General features: G+C 54.1%; 2 protein-coding genes and 1 pseudogene across 3 annotated transcripts in view; 2 read left to right on the top strand and 1 right to left on the bottom strand.

The window, feature by feature from the left end:
* The window catches only part of LOC101277389 (unconventional myosin-Ig), a 275,011-nt gene that overhangs the window by 222,883 nt on the left and 33,290 nt on the right, over positions 1-18,838 (top strand). The window lies entirely within an intron of this gene.
* Positions 50-9,185, top strand: DDX56 (DEAD-box helicase 56). Of its 2 annotated transcripts, XM_004282979.4 has the most exons (14): positions 50-195; positions 285-446; positions 1,019-1,179; positions 1,325-1,495; positions 1,608-1,698; positions 2,284-2,528; positions 2,793-2,912; positions 3,406-3,519; positions 3,617-3,711; positions 4,842-4,915; positions 5,055-5,144; positions 5,843-5,948; positions 8,443-8,516; positions 8,926-9,185. In XM_004282979.4, exons 1-14 carry the CDS (start codon positions 136-138, stop codon positions 9,001-9,003), a joined length of 1,641 nt encoding a protein of 546 aa, XP_004283027.1. In that variant the 5' UTR covers positions 50-135; the 3' UTR covers positions 9,004-9,185. The 2 variants fall into 2 exon arrangements, 1 of the variants encoding a protein (XP_004283027.1); XR_004478702.2 differs by lacking the exon at positions 8,926-9,185 and having other exon boundaries at positions 5,800-5,948.
* Positions 9,698-10,245, bottom strand: LOC101289606 (cytochrome c oxidase subunit 5A, mitochondrial-like; annotated as a pseudogene).

Genomic DNA, 18,838 nt, shown 5'->3' with positions numbered 1-18,838 from the left:
TCCGCGTAACACCGGAAGCCCACTTCCGGGACGTGCTGACTCCTTTGAAGCTGATTGGTTGCTGCTCTGACAAGCCCACGCGTCATCGCGTGCTCTTCCTGTCGCGCGTGCGCGCTGTCCCTACAGAGCAGCAGCATGGAGGATCCCGAAACGCTGGGCTTTGAACACATGGGCCTGGACCACCGGCTCTTACAGGTACCGGGGAGGGCTGAGGAGCCGGGCTGACGTGGAGAGGGGCGGCGGCAGGGCAGCGCGCCGCCTGAGCCGTCCCTTGTCTCCTCTAGGCCGTCACCGACCTGGGCTGGTCGCGACCCACGCTGATCCAGGAAAAGGCCATCCCACTGGCCCTGGAGGGGAAGGACCTCCTGGCTCGGGCCCGCACGGGTTCAGGGAAGACCGCCGCTTATGCCATTCCGATGCTGCAGCATCTGCTCCACAAGAAGGCGGTGAGTCGGGGGAGGGGCCGGGAAAGGGAGCAGCAGGCGTCTGAGTTGCGTTGTGCCCTCTTGGAAAGCTGTGCCCGCCCCCCGCACGCACCCAAGTCTTTCCCAAGAACCGGGTTTTCTTTTGACCTCTTACCCGTGAAGCGTGGTCTGAGAGAACCTGGTGGTTTTGGGGTAAAACGCTCTGGCCTGGGATTCAGGTTACTTGGGTTCTAAGTCCGGGCCCTGCGACCACCGTTCTTTGTGTAATCTTGAGTAAATCGCTTTCTCTTGTTTATACTATAGAAAGTAGGCACATTTTCTCCTCCAGAAAAGCCAATGTCGTAATTAGTACATTTTAAGTAACTTTGTAACCATGAAGTAAGTTATCCTATTTGAAGTCAGTGCCTGGGAAAAGTCTTCTATCTACATTCAGAGGTGGGTGAAGTAAGTGAAGGGATGACCAGACCACAACTGGATTGTTGTGAGGAAGCCACAGCAGTTGGGTCAGATTGTCTGGAAGAGGTAGAGAGAAGCATGCGGTGGCTGTGATGACATGAACCGACCGGCTGAAGTCTTTAATTCGTCTCTTGCAGACAGGCCCCGCGGTAGAGCAGGCTGTGAGAGCCCTTGTCCTTGTGCCGACCAAGGAACTGGCACGGCAGGCCCAGTCCATGATTCAACAGCTGGCTGCCTACTGTGCTCGAGACATCCGGGTGGCCAATGTCTCAGCTGCTGAAGACTCAGCCTCTCAGAGGTGGGTGAAAGCAACAGGGCTGTAGGGGAATGAGTTTGCACTGGGATGTGGGTTTGGGTTTGTGTGCAGCAAGAAAGAGGGCTAATCCAGGGTGAGATCCCAGCTGCTACCCTCTCCCCAATACTGAGGTGTTGCCCACCTGCAGAGCTGTACTGATGGAGAAGCCCGATGTAGTGGTGGGGACCCCATCCCGCATATTAAACCACTTGCAACAAGACAACTTGAAACTGCAAGACTCCCTGGAGCTGCTGGTGGTCGATGAGGCTGATCTTCTTTTCTCCTTTGGCTTTGAGGAGGAACTCAAGAGTCTTCTCTGGTAAGGGAAAGGGGTTGTGAATAGACACTAGGACCTAGAGCGAGGGGGCAGTTCATCTGCCACAGTTAGAGGCTTTGGAGCTGGCGTCTGATGGGGCTCTGTTTCATTTTAGTCACTTGCCCCGGATTTACCAGGCTTTTCTGATGTCGGCTACTTTTAATGAGGACGTACAAGCACTCAAGGAGCTGGTACTGCATAACCCGGTAAGGGCCCTTTGGAAGCATCTAGAGGCGTTGACATGAAACTCAAAAGGACTTGCTTCTCCCTTCTCAAAGGAACCCTTTGTTATTTGGGGTGGGAAATTATTGGTTTAGCATTCCTGGTTCTGATGTGCTAGAAGCCGGTAGTTGTAACCATCCCCCTGTCCCCCAACCTAAAATCACTATGTAGCTCCAGATGTCCGCTAGGAGCTTCAAACCATGCTTTGCCTAAAGCCTAAGAAGGGACCCCCAAGGGGCACAAAGGCTACTTTGAGCAGCAGGGCTAAAGTTCTCACCTTATGTGAACTTTACTCTTCAGGAAGGTTGCTGCTATAGGGGTTCTCTCCTCACTACAGTCATTTATAGCATGTTTCTCTTTGTTCTGTGCCCCAAATGTTTGTAGTTTTGTAGTTTGATGTTCTCTGTACACTACAACGGTTAGCATGCTTTGAATTCTTACATTACACAGTTGGAGGGGACCCACGGTGCCCTGCACTAACACGTTTGTGCTGTGGTTGGTGAGCCAGTGGCTTGCAGTAGCATTTCTGTCTTCTTTTCTTTCCTGACCACAGGCCTGTCCTCCCCTAGGTTACCCTCAAGTTACAGGAGTCCCAGCTGCCAGGGCCAGACCAGTTACAGCAGTTTCAGGTGGTCTGTGAGACTGAGGAAGACAAATTTCTGTTGCTGTATGCCCTGCTCAAACTGTCATTGATTCGGGGAAAGTCTCTGCTCTTCGTTAACACAATGGAGCGGAGTTACCGGCTGCGCCTGTTCCTGGAGCAGTTCAGCATCCCCGCCTGTGTGCTCAATGGAGAGCTCCCGCTGCGCTCCAGGTGTGCCATCTCCCATGTTTTGGTTGAAGATCGTGCCCAGGCTCTGGGCTTGACTGATCCTCGCTGACTTTATCTGTCACAACTCTGCGGTACCTACTGTAATTCCATCTTCATTTGAGGAGGTTGAGGCACAAAGATTAAGTCGGGGAAGAGTTGAAGAAGAGGGAAGAGTCAGGAAGGGTGACCGTTATGACCAAGCAGGGGGCAGGAGAGGGACCTCCAGCCTGCTCTTGGGGCTCACTTCCGTCTGCTCTCGGGCCACAGGTGCCACATCATCTCACAGTTCAACCAAGGCTTCTATGACTGCGTCATAGCAACAGATGCTGAAGTTTTGGGGCCTCCAGTCAAGGGCAAGCATCGGGGCAAAGGACCCAAGCGGAACAGGTGAGTCCATGCTTCTCTTCTCCCAGCCCTCCCCAGGGAGACCCGCTTTTCAGCCTTTGGGGGCAGGGAGTGAAGGGCCAACACACGTGCTGCATGGGCAGCATGAAGGGCCAGACTGCCTGGTTTGTTGGCACGTCATCATCCTGTGAGGGGAGGTGGCCCAGCCTCCAGTGGCTGTGACTTTTGGAAAGGATCTTTCTTAGGGGGAAAGAGGAGTCCCCAGTCTCTGTCTGCCTAACGGGTTGGCTGGCTGGGAATTGTTATCGGATTGACGGTGGGCAGTGTTGCCCCAGAGCTGAGGTCAGAGCCCGGTTTGGCTGCCCCCACTACCCTAGTTCCTGTTCCAGTTCAGATGCTTAAGAGTCTTACACGTGTCAGGGTCCTGTAGTTCCATACAAGGCTTTGTGTAGAGATTTTGCGGATTAAATAAGCTTGAGAACGTGGCCTTGGAGGAGAGGAGGGGTCTGTCTGAGGTCGGGGTGTTTTCCTGCAGGGCCGCTGATCCGGAGGCTGGTGTGGCCCGCGGCATAGACTTCCACCACGTGTGTGCTGTGCTCAACTTTGATCTCCCCCCCACCCCCGAGGCCTACATACATCGGGCCGGCAGGTAGGAGAACTGGGGTGTGGCGGGCTGGGCACCTGGACGGAGGACACACTGCAGGACATATAGCCAGAGACACGGGCTGGGCCGTCTCTCCTTGCAGGACGGCACGTGCCAACAACCCAGGCATCGTCTTGACCTTCGTGCTGCCCACGGAGCAGCCCCATCTGGGCAAGATCGAGGAGCTTCTCAGCGGAGGTAAGAGCCCAGCTCTCACTGGCCTGCGCCAGGGCCAGGCTTCTGCCATGACACCGTAGACCCGGTGGTGGTGATGGCAGCAGGGACGCCGGCACAAGCAGCAGCCGCCCGCACACTTGGCCATGCTGTGCGCCATGTCGCTCCACCTGTCCTTGCCTTTCCCTGGGTGGCAGGCACTGCCCCCCTTCGCAGTCAAGCCAGCTGAGGTCCAGAGCCGTCGTGTAATTGGCCAAAGTCATGTTTATTCTCTGCCTCATGGGGCAGAAGGGCCAAGGGAAGAGGTTTGGGAGACAGGGTGGGACTGGTGGCATCTCAGAGGAGACCCTGGGAGAGGGGGCTGCTGGGGGGTTTCTGCGCTGGCGCCTTCGGGAGGTCATGCTGTAGCGGGGCAGCCAGGCGGCGTTCCAGGCTGCAGGAAGGGCACGCTAGCCGGGGCTGGGCAGGGCTGCTCCACCATCCAGCAGGTTATGGGTGGAGGGTCCAGCCTGGGCTTCCTGTGGGGCCTCACTGCTGCTCGCCACATGGGCCGAGAAAGGACATGCTCACCGCCTGGCATTGAGCCCTAGGCTTGTGTAGAAGGTGGCCTGGGGCACTGCGTGACGGCGGATCGAGGGACGACTCTGGGCCTTGCTTCTCTGTGCCCTGGTTTCCTTACCTGAAATGGGTGAAGCCCCTGCTGCACCGCCAAACCCCGCCCCCCCGCCCCATCTTCTTTTGTAAACATCGAGTGACCCAGGACGCTACTATGACAGACCGGTGTCTGACGGAAAGGGCTGGTGCTCCTTAGTGCTCCGCGGCTGTCATCACGGGTACCTCGTGGCTGGAGTGGCCTGGAAGGAGGAGAGTGGGCGGGTGGGCAGGTCCTGAGGCTGAGAGATGTGACAGGAACCCAGGATGTGGGGACAACAAGCTGCCCTGGCCACAGCAGAGTGGATCGCCTGTTGTGAACTGTCCGTGAGACCCAGGTGTTTTTGCGCACGTGTGCACTGCGGGGAAGGAGTGGGCTGGCTCCCCGGCTGCCTCGCCCCAGCGTGAGGGGTGCCTCACCCCTACCTCTAAGCAGTAGGCCCCCACTAGACCCCAGCCTGAGCATTCAGCCCAGGGGAGCCTCACTGCCATCTCCTCCACAGGGAGTGGAGCCCCCATCCTGCTTCCCTACCAGTTCCGCATGGAGGAGATCGAGGGCTTCCGCTACCGCTGCAGGGTGAGCGGGGCCCCCTGGGGTCGGGAGTGCTCGGAGCTTCTCTAGGACCCAGCATCAGGCCCTTGCTGCTGAGCACCCCAGCACGGCAGGAGGGCTGGCTCACAGCCCCGCCGTCTTGACCTTCGGTGTCTGCCCCCAGGACGCCATGCGCTCAGTGACTAAACAAGCCATCCGCGAGGCGAGGCTGAAGGAGATCAAGGAGGAGCTTCTGCACTCCGAGAAGCTCAAGGTGAGGGGCCGTGGGGAGGGAGGGGCGAGGCTTCAGGACATCGCCCTTCCAGGAGGCTGGCCCAGCTATGAGCGTGAGAGGCAGTGAACTGGACAGCTAGCTGTGCCTTCAGCAGGTCGGTGGGGAGGAAACAGGCCAAGAGCGGGTGAAGGACGCCAGCTGTCCTGTTAGGAGGTGAGTCAGCCTGGCCTCTGTGGTGGACAGTGGCCGTGTCCATCAGAATCACAGCTCCTGGAGTTTATTTTCTTGACGTGCACAGTCGCACGTGTGCCCGTGTTCGTCATGATTCCCTAGGTGGAAACACCCGGGAGTCCTCCACAGAGACGCAGGAAGCCAAGTCGGGTGCATCCACGCGGTGCGTGTTACACAGAAAAGGAAGAGGCGGCTGTTTGTGTGTCAGTGCAGGACGGCCCGTGGGGTGATGATCAGTGAGGAGGGTGTGGCAGGCTCCTGACCTCCCCACAGAAAGGGGAGTGGGAATGGGGACACATGCCTTCCCATGTGTGCAGAGCACTTGAGGGGAGGTGAGAAACCAGGTCTGGAGCTGGCTCTGGAGGGGGACCAGGTGACCACAGATGAAGGCGGTGTGAGACCTTAGCCTTTGAAATTCTGGAAGACCGATTACCAGTTCAGAAACTCCCCTGTGAAATTGCAGAAGGAGGACTGACCCCGCAGTGCCCACTTCTCTCCCCTGCCAGACGTACTTTGAAGACAACCCCAGGGATCTCCAGCTGCTGCGGCACGACCTACCCTTGCACCCCGCTGTGGTGAAGCCCCACCTGGGCCACGTCCCTGACTACCTGGGTGAGCAGGGCTGGGGGACGCGGTGGGCGTTTGTCCCTCAGCTGCCGTGCACTGGGCTGACACAGGACCACGGGGACTGGGCAGCAAGCATGCACACAGACACAAACGCACCTCTGTTCACTCACTTGAACTGAGCCGCACAGCCTCCTGGGTAGGCATTGCTGTCTCTGTTGGGGAGACAGGAAACCGGGCATTCAAGGCCAGGGGTTTTCGCCCCAGAGCCTGGCCCAGTGAAAGTGCAAGCCAGTACCTGGCCAAGCAGCCGCCTGGGTGTGGAAGGGAGTGACCAGGTGCGGGGGTGGGGGTGGGGTGTCGCAGGTAAGAGGCAGTGCTGCTGGTGCTGGAGAAGACTCGGGATTAGTGACCGGGCCAAGCCGGGGGATGGGAGGTGGCTGGAGTCCCTAGAACAGTTGGCAGAGGGGACAGAGAACAGACCTTGTGGGGACAAGGGATGTCTGGGTTGCAGCTGTGAGGACAAGAATGGACCCTGAGATGGTTTCTATGATGTAGAGGAGGCCAAAGCCCAGCTGAGGTGTTCAGGAGCCTGGCTCCATTTGCACCTGGGTAACGTTGTCCCTTGTGTCTTTGGTAACGAGTATGTGTGACTTTTATGCTGAAGATGCTTAAAGTGGGTTAAGGAAGAGGAGTGGTGAGTGCAGACCCCCTTCCCCAGCACCCCGCTGGATTGGCATAAACTGGCAGGTGTGGCAGGAGAGGCCCCAGCGAGTGGAAGGGAAGGATCCAGGAGATACGGGAAAATACCAACTTCCCCCAGGACAGTGAGCTATAGGGGACACCAGCCGGGGTCCTGGTCTGCGGAGTGAGAAAGGAGGGGGGAGAGGGGGTGGGAGTGCTCTTGGGAGTGGCAGCTTGAGGTGGGATCTCAGTTCCCTGAGCGGGAGTCGAACTCGGACCGTGATGGTGAGAGGGGCGTATCCTAGCCCCTAGACCACCAGAGACTAGTAGTGCCTAGTAGCAGGGCCCTGGCTTTTGTCTGCTTTGAAGAAAGAGTTCAGCAATTCTTTAAAATTCAGCAAAAAGTAGTGAGGTAAGTAAAGTTTTATTAGGAGGGAAGATGGGTGCAGAGAAACATGGGTGGGCTCGAGAGAGAGAGCATGAGCCAGCCGGGAGCTTTTGGGGTGCTTCAAGTCACTTCTGTGGAGGCAGCTTTCCAGTTTCATCTGGCCAGTCATCTTGCTTTATCTGGCTCCAGGTCCATACCTGGTTGGACTCAAGGCCCTGCCGGATGTGCGCATGCATCTTTTAGCCAAGATGGATTCCAGCACGAGGGTGTTGGGGAGGTTAGCAGACCATATTATGGTCTAGCGCCCCCTCCCCTGAGGAACTGTTTGCTCATGCATAGTTTGGGAGGTCTCCTTGACCCCAAGAATGGGAAATATGTGGTTTCCTTATCTTTTACCTAAGCAGCGCTTAACCCCTCTCTGTTCCTGCCATTCCCGTTACCTTGAGGTGTCCACAGGAGACAAAGTCCAGCTGCTTATCCTGTTCCTATTATTATCATCTTTATTTTCAAAGTGTAAACAGGAGGCTAGTTGTAAATGGCTAACCTGGGGCTCATCTATCTCCTGCCTCAGGAGGGAACTCCATCCTCTCTGTCACAAAGGAGCAAAGTCATTGCCAGAAGCGTGTGACCTAAAGGGGTCAAGGTGACGTGGGAGGGTGTGGCGGTGTGATTGATGCCCAGAGGCCTGTCAGGACCTGTGTGGCCTGGCCGGATGGGACCCTGTGCTGTTGGGCAGTTGGGAGTGACAGCAGAGCCCAGGGATCATGTAGCAGGTCACGAGCAGTGATGGTGGCACCTGACAGGTGAGGAAGGATATGGGAGGAGGGGCCACATAGGAAGAAATTACATGTAGGGTTTTTTTGTTTCAGCAGCATTTTCTTTCCTTTTTTTTTTTTTTTTAAAATACTTATTTGGCTGCACCGGGTCTTAGTTGTGGCACGCAGGATCTTCGTTGTGGCATGCGTGATCTTTAGTTGCAGCATGTGGGCTCTTAGTTGCGGCATACAGAACTAGGTCCCTGACCAGGGATCTAACCCGGGCCCCCCTTGCATTCGAAGAGCGTAGTCTTAACCACTGAACCACCAGGGAAGTCCCAGCATTTTCTTTTCTCTGTTACACATTTACTGTGACAAATCTAAATACTGTAAAGAAGTGTTTTAGACGGTGAAAGTCCCCAGAATCCCACCCCTGGGGATAGCTGTTCTTCTGGCCCTGTGCATGTGTGATAATAGATAGTCGTGTGTTCTTAGGCATTTTAAGTGTGTACTGGAGTGCCAGGCACTGGCTCAGAGTGGGAGAGAGCACCCTGGGAGCCAGCTGGAGGGTGGAGCCAGCTGGAGGGTGGAGCCAGCTGGAGGGTGGAGCCAGCTGGAGGGTGGAGCTGGCGGGCTCTCAGACGCTGGCTGAGGAGAGGGGCTGGAGCTGGCGCACGGGGTGGGCAGTGGCCGCTGAGCCAGATATCTCTTCCAGTTCCTCCTGCTCTTCGCGGCCTCCTCCACCCTCACAAGAAGCGGAAGAAGCCCCCTTCCTCTAAGAAGGCCAAGGTATGTCCCCTGGGGCCTCGGTGACAGCTGCAGGGCTCCCCTCTCACCTTGCTCCCTTGTCGCCAGGATGTGCTTGCCCCTTGCCCTCAGGAGGGAGAAGTCCCGAGGACTGGCCCCAAACTCCAGGCCCCTGATCAAGGTTGTGGGTACTGGGGCTCTGCCTTGGCCATCCACGGGGCAGCTTCAGGAGCAAAGGGGGACCTGCTGTTCTGTCCCCACTGCCCTCCTCATTCTTCAAGCTACAGGAAGTAGAAGGTGGGCCCCTGCGGTGTCCACAGCAGCTCCTGTCCTTGGCTCATGGCCTGTACGGCTTGTCAAGTGGCAACGGCACCCCCTTTTCTGAGTCTGTCTCCTTTTGCTCACACGGACGTCCACTCGCCACAGCTAATCCACAGTTTTGCCCCCACAGAAGGCGAAAACCCAGAACCCACTGCGCAGCTTCAGGCACAGAGAAGAGAAGCGCGGACCCACAGCAGCGCCCTCCTAAGCTTGTCCAGGGCCTCTCCCGGGGCTGAGCACAGGGTGTGGAGCAGGCTTCCCAGCCTGGAGGGAGCTTGATTCCCGCAGTGGATGGACTGGATTCGGGGCAGGCAGCACTGTGGCCCTCTAGACTTATGGCCAGGGTGGTGCTTTGCCTTTAACAACAGAATAAAAATCCTAGCTGCCCTGGTTTGTGCCTCCTGCCTGTAGGAAGGGGCCATCCCTGGAAACCTTGGGAATCAGAAACCACTTCCGGTAAGCAGTGCCTGGCTCTCTGCCTGCTGTGTACAGTGCCTCCTTGGCCAGAAGAGGTAAGCCATGCAGTGCTGCAACCTGGTGCCTTGGGGCCCAGGAGACACCTGCCCTCCTCTGGGTCTCTGGCCTAACCGCCAGCAGCTCCAGCCTTCCTGTCTAGGATTAGGCTGACAGCCTCCCTTCCCTGAAGCTTGGAAACGACTTCTCGCCTGCAGGGAAGATGGTCTTTCTCCAGATATGGACACGTTGTAAATTCAGCCTTCCACTCTCTCAGGCAGCCAGGGACAGCTGTCTCTCCTCCCCAAACTGCTCTCTGCTCTGCTCCGTTCAGCACACCTGGGTGCGGTTTTTTTGTTTGTTTGTTTGTTTGTTTCAGTTCAAACTCATTTTCCTTTTATTCAAGTCCAAGTTATCGATATATTACATGGTTTGGTACTCAAAAAGGAAAACTTGTTCAGGTGAGGTAGTATGTTATCATCGGTATTTCCAGGTGGTTGTTTACAGTCAAGTAGCAGTATCAGTAAATCCTCGGGAAGCCCATCCATGGGGTTTACACTTTGTCAAGGCGCAGTTCCTCTGGAGTGGAGATTCCCAGTTCATTTAAAGTTCGTCTAGGTTCCTGGATGACGTTAGGGTAGATTTCCTTATGAGGTCATGCTTTGACCTTAACCTCTAGGATGTGAACTGCACTAGCAGAATCATTTAATGTCTGCATGTCTGCAGTGATTTTGCGTTCTGGAACCAGATCATAGCCAACTGGCATGTTCGTCCCTTTATGCAATTCCCAAGCGTCAGTATCTGGCTTACTGAAGTATGTCACCCAGCGAGCATCACACTCCTCCTCTGTCTCACGTGACCCATGGGACTAGCAGCGAATTGACTGGCTAGCGGCAGCGGGGCCGGGGACTGGAGTGGGGTGCAGGAGGACTCGAGGGCTGGTCCAGGCGACTGCGGCTGCTGCTACCGAGCGCCGGTGGTCAGCGGCGCCTAGCATGATGGCGATGGCGGCGCAAAGGTTAAGGCCAAGGAGAAGCTGGGTGTGAGCTCAGGACCACTCAGGAGCTCGTGGGGGCCGGACTCCACCTGGGTTTTAAATGCACGAGTGGCAGTGTGACGCCCACACGCCCTGTTCCGTTGCTGTCAGCTCAGCTGCAAGGCTGTAACAGTAGAGGGTCCCAACCCACATCTGGGCCTCCCAGCTGCTGTCTGGAGGAGGCACAACGCTGATGACTCAGTGCCCTGGATTGTGCCGGGGAAGAAAATCAAAAGTGCTTGAGTTTCTTTCAGAAAGAAAAGCAGGCGTCAGCGCCATCTGGTCTGCATGGCGGGAGGAGCCCGGGTCTCTGGCTGCTGTTACGGTGTGCTGGGACTTGGGGTTGCTGGGACCTCAGGTTTGGGGTCTCCACATTTCCTGCTCCTGTTCTGAGGATTTCCAGGGAGCCAGGGTGTGCGTGGTAGGGGTTGCTGCTCGGGTGGGATTATCAGTGAGTGGAACAGCGGCCAGTGCAATGCAGCCAGCGTTCCTGCGGTCTGCCCTGGCTCAGGCGCCTTAATGGAGATCAGTTAATGGAGCTGAACAAAGATGGCTGCTTATGAGTGTCTGCTGGGTCCCAGAACTGTACCGAGAGCGTTGTGGGTGTCACTGCGCGTGGGATGAGCCGGCCTTGGAGAGCTTCCTGGCCCCCGCCTGGCTGCTGCCTTCAGTCTCTGCTGCCCGAGGCAGGTGAGCAGCTGAGGCCTGGCCCTGGGGACACGACAGCCCGGGCCATCGAGGAGGCTGTCTGCTCTACGATGTGTGCCAACCTCGCACTGTAACCTTCCTTGTTCCTCCGCCTGCCACCTCCAGGCATCCCGGCCAATGAGCTTACACCCAGAGTCAGCCCGGATGCAGGAGAGTGGGCACCTCGGGTTCCCCCAGTGATGTTCCTTCTCAAAGGGGCCTCTGCTCTGGGCTGTGTTCCCACCTGGGCACAGAGCTGGGGCTTGGCGGCCGCGTGCTGGATGCAGGCTGTGTGCCGAGAGCCGTGCTGAGCATTCTACCAACATAAGGCTACTCCCGATTCCTGGGTGGGAGACTGAGGCTCAGAACTTAACCTGTCGTCAAGGTCACAGGGCAGGTGATGGCAGGATTTGGAGGTCAGCACAGGCCTGCTCTGGTGTCTCGGGCTGGCCCGGCTATCCACGCCCACGGAGGAGTAGCCAGCGCTGCCGGCGCTCTCACCAGCGTGGGGCAGGTGCCACCCTAGGCACTTTATTACATAACCCTGGGCTGTGTTTACATAACCCTCGCTCAGCTGGAATGGGCCCTGGCACTTGGTGGGATCTGAATTGGGCGGGTTGAGGAGAGTGGTGTGTCCCCATGCCCTGGGTCTGCAGAGGGAAGGTGTACGGATGTCTCATTCAGTCACACAGCCTTGGATGGAGGCACTGCTGTCCATTTACACGTGGGGAAACAGGCCCTCAGAGGTTGAACTTGTGTATCTGATACCGAAACCTGTGCCCTCGTTAAGCACGTCCAAAACAGAACTGGACAGGCCCTGGGACACAGGCGTGCACGTGATGGGTTATATGGACTTGGAAGGAAAGAGGTGGGGTTAGTCTGCCTTAAGCTCAGCTTCATTGAGCAACAGATAAGCTTGGCCTGTTTCCAGCTGTTTCCAGGCTGGCTACGCACAGAGCTTACGGCAAAGGGGGCAGCAGAGTGCAGGGACTTTCTCCACCCCTGGCTGGCCTACTCCCACCCACGCGTAGGCTTGAATGGGTGCCACTGTGTTCCTGGCTGTGGGCTAGGGTCTAGGGGAGATGGACAGAGCACAGCCCCTGCATGGGAGGACCTTTAGAGGGGTCAAGAACCAAGCTTTCAGTGCATCCCAACCTCCCCCAAGCTACAGACTCCTGAAGCACCTTTCTGCTCCGCCAACGCTTGTTGGAGCTGCCAGGTGCAGGTGCTGGGCTGGGGGCAGGAGGGAGCGGGCCAGGCCCCCCAGCCAGCGCACTGATGGCTAGACTGGCACCCTTCTGGGACGTCCACGGTGCCAGGAGGGTTACCTGGGGCCTCACCCAATTGGAGGAGTCAGGTGAGACTGGAAGGGTGGGGGGAACAGCAGTTGTGAGAGGGAACAGTGTGTGTAAGTGCTCCGGGTGGGAGGGAACCCGGCACATCTGAGGATGAAAAGAAAACCAAAGTGGTCGTCACCAAAACAGGCAAAGACTGAAAAACTAACCTGATTTATTTTAAAAAGATAATAGTCGCCTGTTAAAAAATCAAAAGATACCGAAAGGCGCCAGTGGATTTGAAGCAGGGTAGCACCCTGATCAGATTTAGCCACGGCGATAACGCATGGGAGAACGGAGTGTCCCTAGAAACCTCCGGACCCAGAGCACGAACCAGTTCAAGTGCATTTCCCATTCCAGCTAATTCTCTCCCCATCTGCTGAGGATCGGTGACTCAGCCTTTGGGGAATTAGTTGTTCTCGGGGACTTTGGTCTTTAGCGGCAGTTTTTCCTGGAGGGAGGCAATGTCGATCGAGCTGAATTCGTGCAGGGAGGCACCCCTGCCAAATGCCATCCTCTTCCCCGGAAAAAAGCCTTAGGGTGTCCTGCTTCTCAGCGGGGCCCAGAGCCACTTCTCGTGTGTTCACCACAGCCATGTTTATGTGGAAAAAGAAGACGTGATCCTTCTGGGCAGGAAAAGTCACCTCTGCCCAGCCTCCCACGGTGCGCCAGGCACCTCGCTGGGCAGACTCAACCTCACTCAGCTCAGAGCCTCTTCAGAGCTCAAGTGTCTGTTTGCCCACGAATCCATCCTTAAGGCTGCTGAGAAGCAGTGAGATCGACGTGGCACGGCTGAGCTGGAGAGCACGGGTGTATCCGAGGCCTTCAGACCAGCTCCAAGAACTGCCTCTGTGGCACCGAGATGTGCCAGCCCGGCCTCCAGGGAAGCGCCTCGCTTTTCTTGGCCTCCTCTGGGGTCTCAGCTGTAAGTGGGTGTATAGTGCCCTCTCCGAGTGTCCCTGTGTGTAGGATGAGCCAATAAGGCTTGGGAGCCCCTGTGCCCCAGCACCCCCCGCCCCGTGCCTGGCTCTGTGCTAGCCCCTGGGTCCCATGGGACAGCTCTGCACACAGCGCCCTCAAACTTGAATGCACACCTGGATCGCAGAGGCTTCTCAGAATGCAGGTTTCATCCCACGGGTCTGGGACAGGGCCAGAGATTCTGCATTTCTAATAACCTCCTTCCTGTGGGAGCCTGATGCTGCTGGACCCCACACCAGCCCTTGAGAGGCGAGCTTTACTGTCCACACACCCATCCCATTGTACAGGTTGGAAAACTGCAGCTCAGAGAGAGTAAGTAGCCAGCCTAGTGCCAGCCAGCTAAGTGGCAGAGTAGGAGGGTGCTCAGATCAGTGGGCTCCCCTCTAGAACCCAAGGTCCAGCCCTGTCCTGTCCCTTCTCTGAGTCTCATCTTCATCTGTGAGGGGCAGTGATAAAGGGTGTAACTTTCTAGCCTAAGTATTGATATGTCCCATCCAATATTTGTGACATACTAAAAAATTATTAGTTTATCTGAAATTTAGAACTGGCTGGGCATCTTCCTCTGTATTTACTAAATTTGGCAACCCTAGAGTGTGGAACCTTTCTTGCCTGGGCATGGCTTCCTCCAGGAAGGCTTCCTGATCCTTGGCCTGGGCTGGGCACCTTTTTCTCGGTGAGTATCTAATACTGCCCTTGACCTCATTAGGCTTGTCTCTGGGGCCTGGTCTTTACTCTGGCCTGGGAGCTCTTGGAAGCATGCACCATGCCAAGTTGTTAATGGGTTCTTGGGCCCAACCAGGACTCACCCATGTTCATTCAAAGCTTTTCCCCTGAGAGTGTCCCTGGTACCTTGAGGGTGATTCATTGTCACAAGCCCCTCTCCTGCCTGAGGCTCTTGAGCACTAGTTCCAGTTAAAAGTGGAAGGAAGGATGTGCTAAGCAGGCTGGACTCTGCCCCCGATGCAATGGGCTGGACGCTCCCTCCAAGTCACCTCTGTGACTCAGGGCAGAGACCAGGCCAGGCCATAGTCCTGGGCCATCCTCTCCATGGACCTGCAGGCCCTTCCCCACCTCAGGCTCCTGAGATGCTGTGTGAGCAAGCTGGGTGAGCAGACTCCCGAGATGCTGGTGGCTGCCCCACCGGGGATGGGGACAAAGGACCAGACAGCCCTGAGCTTTCTGGCTTCCACACCAGTGCTTCCTGACTGCGGCTGGGCCCCAGGGAAAGACAATCTCATATGTTCACTGAAATGCATAGATTGGACCCTTATATGTGCAATATCCCTGCCCCCAGGAACCAGGAACTCAGCTTCCAGGAGCAAAACACATACATAAGGCAACAGAGAGGCCAAATGCTGTGATGGCTAGAGCATGGAGAGCCCACCTGGGCCTGGGGTGGTGGGCAAAGTCCCCACCACGCTGAAGAATTTGACGCGAGTTGTGAAGGACAGGTAGGAATCGGGAAGACGTGGAGGGGCCTTTGTGGCGTCACAGCTGAGCTGGGGGCAAGGGACCCACAGGACACGTGGAGAACGGTGGGCAGGTTAGCTGGCTTAGCAAAGGCTTCGTGGGGCAGTGGTTCTCAATTGGGGTGATTTGCCCCAACGCGGCCTCTGGCAAGGAGTGGAGACAGTTGAGATCATCACATCTGGGGGTGGATGCTACTGGCATCTAGTGGGTAGAAGGAGGAATGCTGTTAAATCCGACAATGCCCAGGGCATTCCCCACAAAGAAGAGGTATCTGGCTGAAAATATCAACTGGGCCCTGCAAAGCACCAGTAGGGGATGCTGAGAGCCAGGTGAGAGAGAGCAGGGAGTTCCGGGCACATCACTTAGGAGTGCGTCTAGCTGCGGTAAGAGAAGCCCCATGACAGGGATGTAAAGGAAGAGGGGTCGGATAACTGGAGCTGGATGGCCGCAGGGATCCGAGTTCTTCCATCTTCCTGCCCTGCCCTCTTTTTTGTAAATTGTGGTAAAATATACATAACATAAAATTGACCATCTTAATCATTTTAAGTGTACAATCCACATTGCCGAAGTGTGAAGTATTTAAAGTACATTCACACTGTTGTGAATTCACCACCATCCATCTCCAGAACATTTTCACCTTCCCAACCTGAAACTCAATACGCGTTAAACAATAACTTCTGACCCACTCCACGAACCCCTGGCAACCATCATTCTACTTTCTGTCTCTATGGATTTGACCACTCTAGGGTCCTCATATAAGTGGAATCACAGTATTTGTCCTTTGGTGTCTGACTTATTTCAGTTACCATGTCTTTAAGTTCATCCGGGTAGTAGCATGTATCAGAATTTCATATCTTTTTGTGGCTGAATAATATTCCAAGCATGTATATGCCACGTTTTTATCCATTCATCTGTTGATGGACACTTGGGTTGTTTCCACATTTGGGCTATTGTGAATAGTGCATCAGTGAACACTGGTGTACACCTATTCCTGCTTTCAGTTCTTTTGGGTATATACCTTGGAGTAGAGTAGAATTGATAGATCCTAAGGCAATTCCATGTTTAGCTTCTTGAGGAGCTGCCAAACTGTTTTCCATAGTGGCTGCACCAGTCTGTATTCCCACCAACAGTGTGTGAGCTTTCTAACTTTTCCATATCACTAACAACACTTGGTATTTTCCATGTTTTTAAATAAAGGCCAGCCTAATGGGTGTGCAGTGGTATCTCATTGTGGTTTGATTTGCATTTCCTAAAGACTAACGATGTTGAGCATCTTTTCATGTGCTTACTTACTGGTCATTTGTCTATGTTCTTTGGCAAAAAAGTCTGTTCAAGTTCTTTGCCTGTTTTTGAGTTGGGTGCTTTTTCTGTTTGTTTGTTTTGGGCCTCACTGCATGGCATGCGGGATATTAGTTACCACACCAGGGATTGAACCCGTGTCCCCTGCAGTGGAAGCACAGAGCCCTAACCACTGGACCACCAGGGAATTCCCTGGGTGGGTTATTTTTATTGAATTTGTGGAATTAAAAAAATAGATTCTGCATATTAATATCAACCCCTTAACAGGTATATATATATATATATATTTTTTTTTTTTTGCAGTACACGGGCCTCTCACTGCTGTGGCCTCTTCCGTTGCGGAGCACAGGCTCCGGACGCGCAGGCTCAGTGGCCATGGCTCACGGGCCCAGCCGCTCCGTGGCATGTGGGATGTTCCCGGACCGGGGCACGAACCCGTGTCCCGTGCATCGACAGGCAAACTCTCAACCACTGCATCACCAGGGAAGCCCTGCTGTGGGATTTTTGTAAATGTCCTTTATCATGTTGAGGAAGTCCTCTCTCTCTCTCTTTTTTTTAAAAAATAAATTTATTTATTTTTGGCTGCGTTGGATCTTGCTGCGCACGGGCTTTCTCTAGTTGCGGCGAACGGGGGTTACTCTTTGTTGTGGTGCGCGGGCTTCTCACTGAGGTGGCTTCTCTTGTGGAGCACAGGCTCTAGACGCGCAGGCTTCAGTAGCTGCAGCACACGGCCTCAGTAGTTGTGGCTCACGGGCTCTAGAGCACAGGCTCAGTAGTTGTGGTGCACGGGCTTAGTTGCTCCGTGGCATGTGGGATCTTCCCGGACCAGGGCTCGAACCTGTGTCCCCTGCATTGGCAGGTGGATTCTTAACCACTGCGCCACCAGGGAAGTCCTACTTTTCTATTTCTTCTCCTCAAACTTGATTATTTCAATTGCTCTATCTTCAAGTTCACTGATTATTTCCTCACATCTGCTGTTGAACCCTTCTAGTGGATTTTTCATTTGTTATTGTACTTTTCAGCTCCAGAATTTCTTTTTGATTTCTTTTTAGATTTTGTATCTCTTTATTAATTTTGTTCATACTTTTTTTTCTGATTTCCTTTGGCTCTTTGTACCTTTTCCTCTGTACCTTCTTGAGTATATTTTAGACAGTTGTTGGTTCTGTTTTGGTTTATTTTTTTGGCTACACTGCACTGCTTGTGGGATATCAGTTCCCCGACCAGGGATTGAACCCAGGCCACAGCAGTAAAAGCACCAATTCCCAACCACTAGACCACCAGGGAACTCCCTAGACAGTTGTTTTAAGATCTTTTCTTATGGGTTTCCTCAAGGATGGTCTTTGTCAATTTTTTTTTTTTTTTTTTGGCCGCACTGTGTGGCTTGTGGGGTCTGAGTTCCTCGATCAGGGATTGAACCCATGCCCCCTGCAGTGGAAGCTCAGAATCCTAATCACTGGACTGCCCTGTCACTGGACTAATCACTGCCCTAATCACTGGACTGCCCTGTCAATTTTTTTGTTTGTTTGTTACTTTGAATGGGCATATTTTCTTGTGTCTTTGTATGCGTTATCATTGTTTTGTTGAAAACTGGGTATTTGATTATTAAAATGTGCTAACTTTGGAAATCAGATTCTCCCTATTCCCTAGCATTTGCTCTTTTGGTTTGTTTATGTTTTTACTGTTGAAGGTTGTAGTGGTCTGCTTATGTTTATACTTTTCCAAACTATTTTTGCAAAGACTATTCCTTGTGTGTGCTCACTGAAATCTCTGCTCCTTTAGCTCATGACCAGCTAATGTTTTGGTAGAGATTTCCTTGAATGCCAGGAGCTAAACAAACAAGCAAAACACACACACACACACACACACACACACACACACACAGAAACAGAAAAACAAACAAACAAAACTCCACCTCTCCCTTTTTTTCAGATTGGCTCTGTGCTGGGATTATCCTTTAATATTTATGCAGGCTTGCTCTGAGCCTAGGCATAAGCCCAGGGTGAAGCGTCAGGTCTCTGCAGGTCTTTTCTGGGTATGTGTCTTGTGCTGTGCATGCATGTGGCTTTCTAAATACCCCTTATACACAGCTGCTTTTGAATGTACTAACTTTCCAAGCTTCTCCTCTGGGCTGTATATGATCTGTTGTGTGTCTCCACTCATAATCCCTTGCCTCAGATGTCTTTTAGGAGCAGTGGCTGTTGCTTTGTCCACCTGACTTCCACCTGACGTGAAAGAGAAGCAAGTGCCTCACATTTCTTTATGTTGCAGTTCTTTAGGTCTCCCCAACACAGGTTAGAATGTATATACACAGTAATTTGCAAATAAGGGTGCCTCAGCTTCCACTGGTTTGAGGGAGGGGATTAGAAACTGTGTTGACATCACTTCAAGATGAAGACCTCCGCTGTGCCAGAGAGGGGGTGGGGCATGGTTGAGTAGAAACACCGGAAAACTTTCCTACTGTCTTTTTTTGTTTGTTTTTTGTTTTGGCTGCACCACGTGGCATGTGGGATCTTAGTTCCCCGACCAGGGATCAAACCTGCACCCCCTGCAATGGAAGCATGGTGTCTTAACCACTGGACTGTCAGGGAAGTCCCCTACTGTCTTTTTTTTTTTTTTTAACACCTTTATTGGAGTATAATTGCTTTACAATGGTGTGTTAGTTTCTGCTTTATAACAAAGTGAATCACCTATATATACATATATCCCCATATCTCCTCCCTCTTGCATCTCCCTCCCACCCTCCCTATCCCACCCCCCTAGCTGGTCACAAAGCACCGAGCTGCTCT

The sequence above is a fragment of the Orcinus orca genome, chromosome 9, assembly GCF_937001465.1.
Source record: "Orcinus orca chromosome 9, mOrcOrc1.1, whole genome shotgun sequence".
Classification (NCBI taxonomy): Eukaryota; Metazoa; Chordata; class Mammalia; order Artiodactyla; family Delphinidae; genus Orcinus; species Orcinus orca.
This window is presented reverse-complemented; position numbering and strand designations above follow the sequence as displayed.

Coding starts and splice junctions, on each gene's coding strand:
- DDX56 (XM_004282979.4), top strand. CDS start 136: ATGGAGGATCCCGAAACGCTGGGCTTTGAACACATGGGCCTGGACCAC. Junction 2,913..3,405: donor AAAGGACCCAAGCGGAACAG/GTGAGTCCATGC, acceptor GTTTTCCTGCAG/GGCCGCTGATCCGGAGGCTG. Junction 5,145..5,842: donor TGCACTCCGAGAAGCTCAAG/GTGAGGGGCCGT, acceptor CTCCCCTGCCAG/ACGTACTTTGAAGACAACCC.